The 11,814-nt window shown below is 44.3% G+C and overlaps 1 protein-coding gene across 2 annotated transcripts; it reads right to left on the bottom strand.

Moving 5' to 3' along the window:
* Window positions 1-239: 239 nt before the first annotated feature.
* Window positions 240-10,137, bottom strand: LOC111968068 (endoplasmic reticulum lectin 1). Of its 2 annotated transcripts, none has more exons than XM_023993599.3 (13): window positions 9,807-10,137; window positions 9,358-9,462; window positions 8,991-9,071; window positions 6,752-6,829; window positions 6,500-6,631; window positions 6,057-6,280; window positions 5,282-5,432; window positions 4,938-5,102; window positions 4,608-4,667; window positions 2,754-2,878; window positions 2,387-2,464; window positions 471-546; window positions 240-341 (listed from the first exon to the last, which is right to left on the bottom strand). In XM_023993599.3, exons 1-13 carry the CDS (start codon window positions 9,948-9,950, stop codon window positions 270-272), a joined length of 1,491 nt encoding a protein of 496 aa, XP_023849367.1. In that variant the 5' UTR covers window positions 9,951-10,137; the 3' UTR covers window positions 240-269. The 2 variants fall into 2 exon arrangements, with proteins under 2 accessions (XP_023849367.1, XP_023849368.1); XM_023993600.3 differs by having other exon boundaries at window positions 6,500-6,628.
* Between the last annotated feature and the right edge of the window lie 1,677 nt (window positions 10,138-11,814).

The following is an 11,814-nucleotide window of genomic DNA, read 5'->3' as shown; positions in this document are numbered from 1 at the left end:
ATAAGGCTTTTGAAGCAGAATGGGTCTGGTACAGTCCATAGAGGAGGTCTAAGCCAGGGCATTAGCGAGGGACTGTGGTCCTGGCTTCCAGGGGCCGTTCCAGGATCAACACTTTCTCCATGTCTGTCTGAACCTCCTGAGCAGTGCCATGGGCCTTGGTGCATCCATTCTTCAGTTGTCCATTTTATGCAGCCTWAATCCATGTCCTTTTCTATTGCGCTTCTTATTCCCCTCTGTTCATCCCTCCTCTTCTCCGTCCTCCTGTTCTGTTAGCTGGAGACAGATAGAAGGCCTTTCTCATCAGCTGTGTCCAGGATCTGACATATGACTGGAGACTCAACCTGATTGAGAAAAAATAACAGGGTTGAGTTTATTTGCCATTTGTAGTGAATACATTGGAAATCTGCAACAATGTGTTCAAGTGTTGAACCATAAGACGATGCGACAGTGATGTGTGTATGCAGTCTTACCCCAAGGACGTACTGACAGGTCTGAGGCTCCAGCATGTACACAGTGACGGCATGGGGAGACTCAGACTCCTTACACCTGAGGCAGAGGAAAGGAAAAAGACTTYAATCAGAGACTCGCGGTGTATTCAGTGATGRGAAACGTTCTGAACGTTGCAGATAGAAATAGAATCAGTAGAGCTGACAAGATTCCCTGTTCTACACCATACAGTTCTATCTGATGAGCTTATAAGCTCCGCATGTCACTCCAATGGAGAAGTGGRCCTCTGTAGCTCAGTTGGTAGAGCATGGCGCTTGCAATGTCAGGATAGTGAGTTTGATTCCCGCGACCAACCGTACGTAAAATGCATGCACGCATGACTAAGTTGCTTTGGATAAAAGCGTCTGCTAAATGGCATATATAAAAGTATGTGGACACCCCTTCAAATTWGTGTATTTGGCTATTTCAGCCACACCCGTTGCTAACCGGGATATGAAATTGAGCAAGCAGCCATGCAATCTCCATAGACAAACATTGGCAGTAGAATGGCCTTACTGAAGAGCTCAGTGAGTCACTGTMGCARCGTCATAGGATGCCACCTTTCCAACAAGTCAGTTTGTCAAATTTCTACCCTGATAGAGCTGCCCCGGTCAACTGTAAGTGCTGTTATTATGAAATTAAAACGTCTAGGAGCAACAACAGCTCAGCCAAGAAGTGGTAGGACACACTAGCTCATAGAACGGTACAGCTGAAACGCAAAACAAAAGTCTGTCCTCGGTTAAAACACTCACTACCGAGCAACGTCAGCACAAGAACTGTTTGTTGGAAGCTTCATGAAATGGGTTTCCATGGCAGTCGCGCACAAGCCTAAGATCGCAATGCCAAGCGTCGGCTGGAGTGGTGTAAAGCTCGCAGCCATTYGACTCTGGAGCAGTGGAAACGTGTTCTCTGGAGTGATAAATMACACTTCACCATCTGGCAGTCTGACGGACGAATCTGGGTTTGGTGGATGCCAGGAGAATGGTACCTGCCCAAAGCATAGTGCCAACTCTAAAGTTTGGTGGAGGGGGAATAATGGTCTGGGCCTGTTTTTCATGGTTCGGGCTAGGCCKCTRAGTTCCAGTGAAAGGAAATCTTAACGCTACAGCATACAATGARATTCTAGACGATTCGGTGCTTCCAACGTTGTGGCAACAGTTTGGGGAAGGCCCTTTCCTGTTTCAGTATGACAATGCCCCGTGCACAAAGCGAGGTCTATACAGAAATGGTTTGCCGAGATCGGTGTGGAAGAACTTGACTGACCTGCAGAGCCCTGATCTCAACCCCATCGAACACCTTTGGGATTAATTGGAACGCCYACTTCGAGCCATGCCTAATTGCCCAACATCAGTGCCCGACCTCACTAATGCTCGTGGCTGAATGGAAGCAAGTCCCCGCAGTAATGTTCCAACTCCATATTAATCCCCATGACTTATGAATGAGATGTTCGATGAGCAGGTGTCCACAATATACATGTAGAGTATATTGAAAATGCACTATGCGGAAATCACTTCGCCATTTCCTGGTTGCTAAAATTCTAATAGTTCTAATTTCAGTTTGTGACAAAACAAGCAAGTATAGTGTAGAGAATCATTGTACTATCTAAACCGCTGTGAAATATATTTTCCATAACCAAAAATCTTTTATTTTCAGCTGTTTGAATCTGGTGTACCAAGCTGAAAGTAAAAGACGCAATAACAACACTTTTAGACGGGAAAGCATAGAAATATGCACATAGAATAAATATCCCACTTTCAATGAGAATGACAGATCTATAACTTAGATTTCTATGTGAATTTGGTCGGGTCGCCTCAAAAAATGACATGTCGCAGCTTTAAGTGTGTCAATACTAGACCACGCTTCTCTCAGGAAGAGAGTGGAAACACTAATGATGACCCACTTGAGCTTGACGATGACCTGTCTTGGTTTCCCCGTCATGTCACACATATCCCCGTGGCCGTAGAAGTGAGACACCAGTCTGGGGAGAAGAAAGTACAACAACCATGAAATCCTCATTATCAATCACAAATGTGTTGTTCTCATTAAACATGTTTAGGTTTCCTGGAAACAGGTGGATTCTATTACTGAATTAAAAGGCCCTTTCAATGGATATTCTCCATCGAGCATGCTTTTTAGTCCAGAGGTAGGCTTAATCCTTGTCCCGGACACCAGCCTCTAATGCCCTATTTCTAAAATAGTGGTACATTCATTATCAACATACTGCAGAACAGTGTGATCTTTTAATAAACTGATTGTAGCTGACATACTTGACTTTCTGCACCCCATCGTTTTTGAGCTGGTAGGACCGGGCCACGTTCTTCTGGGCCCACTCCAGGTGTTCCTCAGTGTTCCAACTGCCCACTACCACCATGTTCTTCCCCTGCTCCTTATCCTGYGAGAGAACACATACATCAATCAACCGTCCTATATTATACMGAACAAAAATATAAAATGCAAGTGTTAATCCCATGTTTCATGAACTGAAATAAAAGATCCCAGAAATGTTCCATAAGCTCAAAAAGCTTATTTCTCTCAAATGTGCACAAATTTGTTTACATCTCTATTAGTGATTATTTCTCCTTCGCCAAGATAATCCATCCACCTGACAGGTGTGGCATATCAAGAAGCTGATTAAATAGCATGATGAATACACAGGTGCACCTTGTGCTGGGGACAGTAAAAGGCCACACTAAAATGTGCAGTTGTCACACACAACACAATGCCACAAATGTGTCAAGTTTTGAGGAAGTGTGCAGTTGGCATGCTGATTGCAGGAATGTCCACCAGAGCTGTTGCCAGAGAATTGAACATTAATTTCTTTACCATAAGCCACCCCCAACATKATTTTTTWAAAGAATTTGGCAGTACGTCCAACCGGCCTCACAGACCACGTGTAACCACGCCAGTCCAGGACCTCAACATCCAGCTTCTTCACCTGCGGGATCATCTGAGACCAGCCATCCGGTTTGCACAACCTGTCAGAAACCATCTCAGGGAAGCTCATCTGCATGCTCGRCATCCTCACCAGGGGCTTGACCTGACTGCAGTTCGGTGTCATAACTGACTTCAGTGGGCAAATGCTCACCTTCGATGACCACTGGCAKGCTGGAGAAGTGTGCTCTTCATGGATGAATCCCGGTTTCAACTGTACCGGGCAGATGGCGTCGTGTGGGCGAGRYGTTTGCYGATGTCAACGTTGTGAACAGAGTGCCCCATGGTGGTTGTGAGGTTATGGTATGAGCTATGGACATCGAACACAATTGAATTTTATCGATGGCAATTTGAATGCACAGAGATACCGTAACGAGATCCTGAMGCCCATTGTCGTGCCATTAATCTGCCGCCATCACCTRATGTTTCAGCATGATAATMCACGGCCCCATGTCGCAAGGATCTGTAGACAATTCCTGGAAGCTGAAAATGTCCCAGTTCTTCCATGGCCCGCATARTCACCAGACATGTCACCCATTGAGCATGTTTGGGATGCTCTGGACCGACGTGTATGACAGTGTTCCAGCTCCCGTCAATATCCAGCTACATCGCACAGCCATTGAAGAGGAGTGGGACAACATTCCACAGGCCACAATCAACTCCATGTGAAGGAGATGCATTAGACAAATGGTGGTCACACCAGATACTGACTGGTTGTCTGATCCATTTCCTTATTTTTATTTAACCTTTATTTAACTAGGCAAGCCAGTTAAGAACAAATTCTTATTTACAATGACGACCTACACCGGCCAAACCKTAACCCGGACGACGCTGGGTCAATTGTGATACAGCCTGGAATCGAACCAGGGTCTGTAGTGACGCCTCTAGCACTGAGGRGCCACTCGGGAGCCCTAATATGAACTGTAACTTAGTAAAATCTTTTAAATTGTTGCATATTGTGTTTATTTTTGTTCAGTGTAGATATTTTGAACATACCAAAAAATACATGATGCACCCAAAGTACAGGAAATATTTAGCTTTAAGCATTTTAACATTACCAAGCTACTAAGTAGAGAACAGGGGAGGCTGTTGGGGGGGCTATAGAAGGACAGGCTCATTATAAGGGCTGGGATGGAATGGAGTCAAACACGTTGTTTCCATAAGTTTGATACACATTAGAGAACACTTACCTCATGGTACTGATGCACATGCTTCCCATAGCAGAACTCATACTTCCACCATCCCACTCCCTGGAACACAGATTCCAGACATCAGACAGATGCTATAGTATGCTACAGTATGAGCTACAGAAGAGGTGTGTTACTTGAGCACCTCTTCTAACCTCCTCTGTCAGTTCCCCTTTTGGTATGTATACATGTAATACATCAGGGAACAATAATGTTATATTCAATTGAATTGAATAAACAACAGCAGCCAATGAGCAGTAGCCAATACGGGACTGTAGCCAATTATCGGATGTCTTCTTCAACAGCCAGCCAATCAGCATGCCTCATACTAACCCCATGGAGACAGTAGGAGCCACTCAGGAACTCTTTGATCAGCTGCTCGTCCGTCAGGCGGGAGATGTGGGTGGTTCCAACTGTAATATGAGTCTGCCCGCCCACCACCAGGGGCTTATGGGTAGAGGAGAATGCCTCCTCTCTCACCGGGGACATACTCTCCTCCTGGAGAAAAAAAGGGAGGGGAGGTGGTTGGCTTCTAAACCTGAGTCTTGTTCAGTAGAGTAGGGAGGAATGCAAAACGCTTTACCATGGTGTGGCCTACTAGTCCTCCACTACCACTGCCTCTTCCCATCTTCCACCAGTTTCATCTCTCCCTCTCCTTCCCTCCTCCCCCCTCTCACCTCTCTCTCCATCTCCGGGGCAGTAGGAGCAGTGAAGGGAGGTTTCAGTAGCTGTTCCTGCTCCTGGTTCATCTGAGAGAGACTGTGAGGCTGCAGGGGAGAACCAGACAGGGCCTGGCAGAAGATGGCATTCACTGGGGACGACTTGAACCTAACACACCATGGGATAAAGATATGACTCCAATAGATCTCAAACACGGGACAATATACTAATGTTTTTGAGAAAGATAATTGTAAAAATAAAAATTGAGCACAATTATTTATTGGTTTATTTTCATTTTTGATAAGAAAATTCATTAKATTTTAGGTTATTTGTTGATGCAAATAAATATACAGATTTTAAGGTTGTCATATTGGGGTATTGAGAAATTATTGCYAACAAAAATGGGTTCCCCAGAAATTCTGGAGGAAAACATGGGGTCCCAAAAGTTTGAATACCACTGCCTTAACTTATACTAACTACGAGACTATTCACTATGTCATTCTGTAAATGAGTTAAATCAGCTATGCTAGTTCTGAAATAGATCAAACAAGGGAAACTGATTGGGTAGATCTGCTGCTACCTGCATTTGGGGTGTGCACCTCATACTTGTACACACACACACCTGTATTTGGGGTGTGCACCTCATACTTGTACACACACACACCTGTATTTGGGGTGTGCACCTCATACTTGTACACACACACACACCTGTATTTGGGGTGTGCACCTCATACTTGTACACACACACACCTGTATTTGGGGTGTGCACCTCATACTTGTACACACACACACCTGTATTTGGGGTGTGCACAGATCAGATGGGTCAGCACCACTACTTCGTACTCGCAGGTAGTGACCTCAGCGATAGAGAGGATCTCATGCTTTGCTTCGGGGTGGCAGACATACAGCACGTTGGTGGAGCGTGGCGTGTCCTGTTTCAGGACGCAGGCCGTCCCGTGGCCCATCAACACCGGGTAGTATGGAGCGAGCTGGCCCTCCACGTTCTTAGTGGGAACCTACAGACATTTATATTTMTGTCTTTTAACAGAGATAATCGGTGTATTCAATCTAGGTAGATAAACTAACCAGATCACAGCAAGTAAGGTAGAGACCAATGATTAGAAAGAGAAATTAAATGAAAATAAGACAAAAGACAAAAGATTCAAAGAAGTCTTATCAGGTGTTTTTTCAAATGTATATGAGCCAAACTGCTGGGTCAATGTCAAACAACAAACCTCTTTCTCCGGTTCTGACTTAGGATTCGTCTCCTCAACTTTCTCTGCCTCTGTAGTCTCTGTTCCTGAAGTGGTTGAAGACTCAGTCTTCTTGGTCATGCTTCCCAAGACGTACTCCTGAAGTTTGATCTGCTAAATAAAACAGCAATAAATTATTTCACCTTTCACATTGATTGCTTTTTTTCTATGTGTTGCAACATACTTAAATGGTAGACAATTTAATTATGGTGAAAGTAACAATTTCCCACTGACCTGTCCCGTCTCCTTCTCTTCATGGTATTGTCTCACATGCTTCCCATGACACACCTCATACGTCCAGTATGACTCGATCTACAATTAACACCACAACACATGCCAGAAGAGAGTGGTTAGCCTATCCAAAMTGACTGACAGCACAGTGAGTACATTAAGGGTAGTGTTGTCACGATGCCAAAACGTTACTAACGATATGATGCCTAGTATCACGATACCAAGGGGGAAACAATTCAGTGGCCTAGCGTCCTTTTTGCCCCGTACCCCGGACGTTTTTCCCCATTTTCTAAATGTTCTGCACATGTGCTACGCAAAAACCTGTCACTGAAATTCACACTTCTACTCAATACAACACACTGACTAACTTCACACGGTTCAGCGTATAATAGAAGGGCCGATTTGCTCATATTTTCAAATGCCTAGCTGTGATTTGGCTGGAGGAATGGGAGGAAGGAGTATACATGCATAATGATCTGCATGTCATTGTGGCAGTAAGGGAAAACACTGCATGAAACCTTTACTCTTCAGTTAACACAGACACATACCTCCCTCCCTTCCTCACACACACTGTCTCCCTCCCTCAAACACACACACACCTCTCTCTCTCTCTCTCTCACTCCCTCTCTCTCTCCCACAAACACACACTGCTACCAACTTTTAAAATGTTAGGCACCAAACKGAATTCAAGGATCACCAGAAAGAGATTTTATTTATGATATAGTTTAGGTTTCAATTAGTCCTACATGAATCCTATCTCTGAAGCACATCTCATGAGTAGCAMACTCGTTTTCTTTCTTCCTGTGCCAATCGAATTTGCCTAAACCTACTCTCAATTTACCGGGTTGTTAGCTAGCAAGGTAACATGACTGAACAACGTTGTTTGTTATCAAACCAATAATAAGCGACCAGGGATTAGTTCAAAACAGCCTGCGATATGGATTGTGAAATTATATCAAATGAGCACAAATCCCGATGGAAAGAAAAAAGGTATATTGGTAATATGGGTCATATACTGTATTTTCAACCGTTTAGGCTAGAGACAAGCCGTTTTCTCTGCTGTAAAGCTGCAAGCATGGCTGTCGTGAAGCTCTGCTCAATTTTCTCTTTCTGGCACTCAGAGGCAGTGTGACAGRGAACTTGCAGTCTACTCTAGACTGGCCTGTGCCTGTGTTTATAACAGGCGATGAAATTATACAATGTATCAACTTTGCTCGCTCTGCGGCGCTGCTCTAACCAATGTAAGGTGAGTGAGGGCTGGTAGGGGATGTTAAGAAGCAGGTGAGTGAGGGCTGGTAAGGGGATGTTGAGAGAAGCAGGTGAGTGAGGGCTGGTAGGGGATGTTGAGAGAAAGCAGGTGAGTGAGGGCTGGTAGGGGAATGTTGAGAGAAGCAGGTGAGTGAGGGCTGGTTGGGGATGTTGAGAGAAGCAGGTGAGTGAGGGCTGGTTGGGGATGTTGAGAGAAGCAGGTGAGTGAGGCTGGTTGGGGATGTTGAGAGAGCAGGTGAGTGAGGGCTGGTAGGGGATGTTGAGAGAGAGTGAGTGGCTGGTAGGGGATGTTGAGAAAGCAGGTGAGTGAGGGCTGGTTGGGATGTTGAGAGAAGCAGGTGAGAGTGAGGGGCTGGTAGGGGATTGTTTGAGAGAAGCAGGTGAGTGAGGGCTGGTAGGGGATGTTGAGAGAAGCAGGTGAGTGAGGGCTGGTAGGGGATAGTTGAGAGAAGCAGGTGAGTGAGGCTGGTAGGGATGATTGAGAGAAGCAGGTGAGTGAGGGGCTGGTAGAGGCGATCTTGAGAGAAGCAGGTGAGTGAGGGCTGGTTGGGATGTTGAGAGAAGCAGGTGAGTGAGGGCTGGTAGAGGATGCTGAGGAAGAGGTGAGTGAGGGCTGGTAGAGGATGAGGCTGGTTATTACAGCTGCCACGCGTGATATGCACATGAAGTGATGTGGATATCATTGAACCAGTGCATACTAATGGCTGTTTCTTAATTCAACGGAATTTTATGAACAACACTTCATAACAGGAGCCAGCTGAAAAACTTGTAGTATCATATGAAACGGTATGCTAAAATGTTGGTATCATAAGTATCATGACCTTTTGGTACCGTGATATTACCATTGTACCGGTGTACAGTGCAACACTACCTAAGGGGGTTAAACCCATGACATTGGTGTTGCAGTATTGCAGTGGTACTCAAGATAGTCTATATTTAGACAGAAGTAGAAGTGAAACTGGACGGTTCTCACTCTGTAGGAGCAGCTGCTCTGTTTGAACAGTGGGTCCAGTAGATCACCTGGAGTGGGACCAGCATACTCCTTGACATCATCCTGAGAGATAGAAATAGAGGGAGAAAGAGAGACAGAGGGGAGAAAAAGAGAGAGAGGAGAGAGGAGAAGAGAGACAGAGGGAGAAAGAGAGGAGAGATGGAGAGAGGCGAGAGAGAGAGAGAGAAGAGGGAGAGAGAGAGAGAGAGAGAGAGAGAGGAGAGAGAGAGAAGGGGGAGAGAGAGAGGAAGGGGGAGAGAGTGAGAGACGGAGGATAAGTGAGAAGCAATAATTGAAAAAAGGAGCGAAACATAATTCTTTATCTAGCTAGTCTAATCTTTATACTCACGTCGTCTCCATTTGACAAGGAAGGCAGGAGACATTTGTATTTCTCCTTCTCTGTTGTTGTCATGATGACAAAGTCATCATCTTTGTAGAGGGCACCGGAGGTTGGCTATGGAAGGACATATTTTGGGTCAGTTAATAATACTGTACTGAAAGCATGCATGTTTACTAGCTACATCATCTCAGATTGTAAATGTTGTGGAGGTGCAACCCTTTACAGGAGTCATAACAGGCAATGACAGAGACTATGTATTATCAGCTTTTCATTGACAATCATATGTCAACAGCCATAACAAGGAATACCTAACTAGCCTTAACATGCTTTATCACCATTTAAAACAACAAACCTTTGTCAATAAATAATATTATTTTTAAAAGCCATGATTTAACACACACACACACACACACACACACACACACACACACACACACACACACACACACAACACTCACCAAGGTGAATTCGTCCCCGGGCCAGTTGATTTTGAATGGGATTTCATCAGTAAACGAAGGAGATCCCCCTCTGTTAGCCGACACATGACAACACAACTCCAACAAACCCCCAAACAACACGAACAGCAGCCTAGTCTGGTCCATTGCCTCTGCAAGGCTGGTTCGCTAACTACCTTCTATGGTGCCTGTCAAAGATAGCTAACCACAGTTAAAACTGGTTTAGTTTCCGGGTAATTGTACAATTATGAATCCATCTGGCTGTCTCTTTCGTTTGTCAACACAGCAACCAGGAAGTAGCTCGTCGCTTGCCACGTGTATTTCCGGTACATCCGTGTTAGCATTTARTGAAACTGAAAAGTAAGTCAAAATATATTACCCAGTTGTCTGGTTATAGTTCAGTTTGAAGCACATCTGACATATCGGCTTCACTAACCACGTTTCCATSCGTGTAAAGTCATACCGTATACAAACATGTTACGACCGTTGTGACGGAAACAGGAAGTTTCGGTAAATTGTAAAACATGCGACATATAATTTGTTCATTCGACATTATGTGGGTAAAATGTATTATGCGATAAATGGCGGTGGAAACGCCTTTATGCGCAAATACTGATATAATAACCATCATATCGAAGCAAACTTGGAGTCACGCGATAATATGGTGTGTGTTCCTCCCACGATGACTCGGGAAACCATGCCGTTCTTTAGGATACATATTAAGTAAATTATGATGAATTAACTTCACAGGGTGTTGAAAGCGCACGCTATAAATGTGATGCTCCTTTCCAATAAACATCGAGGGTCATATTCTGGTGATTGCTGTTTGACAAATATTCTGGTTTTTATCCATGATCTCATTTTTGGGGCGGGAGGTAGCCTAGTGGTTAGAGCGTGGGACTAGTAACCAAAGGCTGCCTCAATGCCTCTTGGTCCTATGCTTTGGGATAGTTAAAAGCATGTCTGACATGTATTGGGGTGCACATTCGTGGATTGATTTAAAAACCAATWGAATAACCTTAAAATCAATTCTTAWACGTACAGGAAGCCAGTGSAGAGACCTTAAAACCGGTGTAATGTGTGCTCTCCATCTGGTCTTGGTCAGTACGCATGCTACAGCATTCTGTATGTTTTGCAGTTGGCAAATGGCTTTCTTGGGTCGACCAGACAGGAGAGCATTACAGTCAAGCCTGCTTGTAATAAAAGCGTGGATGAGTCTCTCTTTATCAGCCTGAGAGCGAAACAGCAGCACCTTGGCAATGTTCCTCAAGTGGTAAAAAGCTATTTTGGTCACATTCCTAATGTGCGATTCGAAATAGAGTTCAGAATCTAAAATAATACCTAGGTTTTTTACCTGGTGTTTTATCTTTATTGACTGAATTAAAATGTGCGGACAGATTCTCTGTGCTTAGGCTCCAACAATAAAGTACCTCGGTCTTGTCCTAATTTAGGGGGAGGAAGTTGTGAGCCATCCAGGTATTTAAATCACTAATACAGTAATCATTTATTTGTGGAGCTAAAATCCTCTGGTGACACAGAAATGTATAGTTGTGTATTGTCCCACAGTTGTGTCAAATTGTCTGGATGTCCTTTGGGTGGTGGACCATTCTTAATACACACGGGAAACTGTTGAGCAGCGTTGCCGTTCTTGACACACATCGGTGCGCCTGGCACCTACTACCATACCCCGTTCAAAGGCACTTAAATCTTTTGTCTTGCCAATTCACCTCTGAATGGCACACATACACAWTKCATGTACCAAATGTCTCAATGCTTAAAAATCATTATTTAACCTGTCTCCTGTCCTTCATCTACACTGATTGAAGAGGATTTAATAAGTGACATCAATAAGGGATCATAGGTTTCACCTCGATTCACCTGGTCAGTCTATGTCAAGCAGAAGAGTGCCCCCTGGTGACACCATTTGGAAACTCAGGGTTTTCTCTAAACTGGCTTTTTTTCTAGCAACCTTTCTAATGTTCACAAAATGGAAAATGTCAATACAAATATT

This window comes from Salvelinus sp. IW2-2015, linkage group LG8 (assembly GCF_002910315.2).
Source record: "Salvelinus sp. IW2-2015 linkage group LG8, ASM291031v2, whole genome shotgun sequence".
Lineage (NCBI taxonomy): Eukaryota > Metazoa > Chordata > Actinopteri > Salmoniformes > Salmonidae > Salvelinus > Salvelinus sp. IW2-2015.
This window is presented reverse-complemented; position numbering and strand designations above follow the sequence as displayed.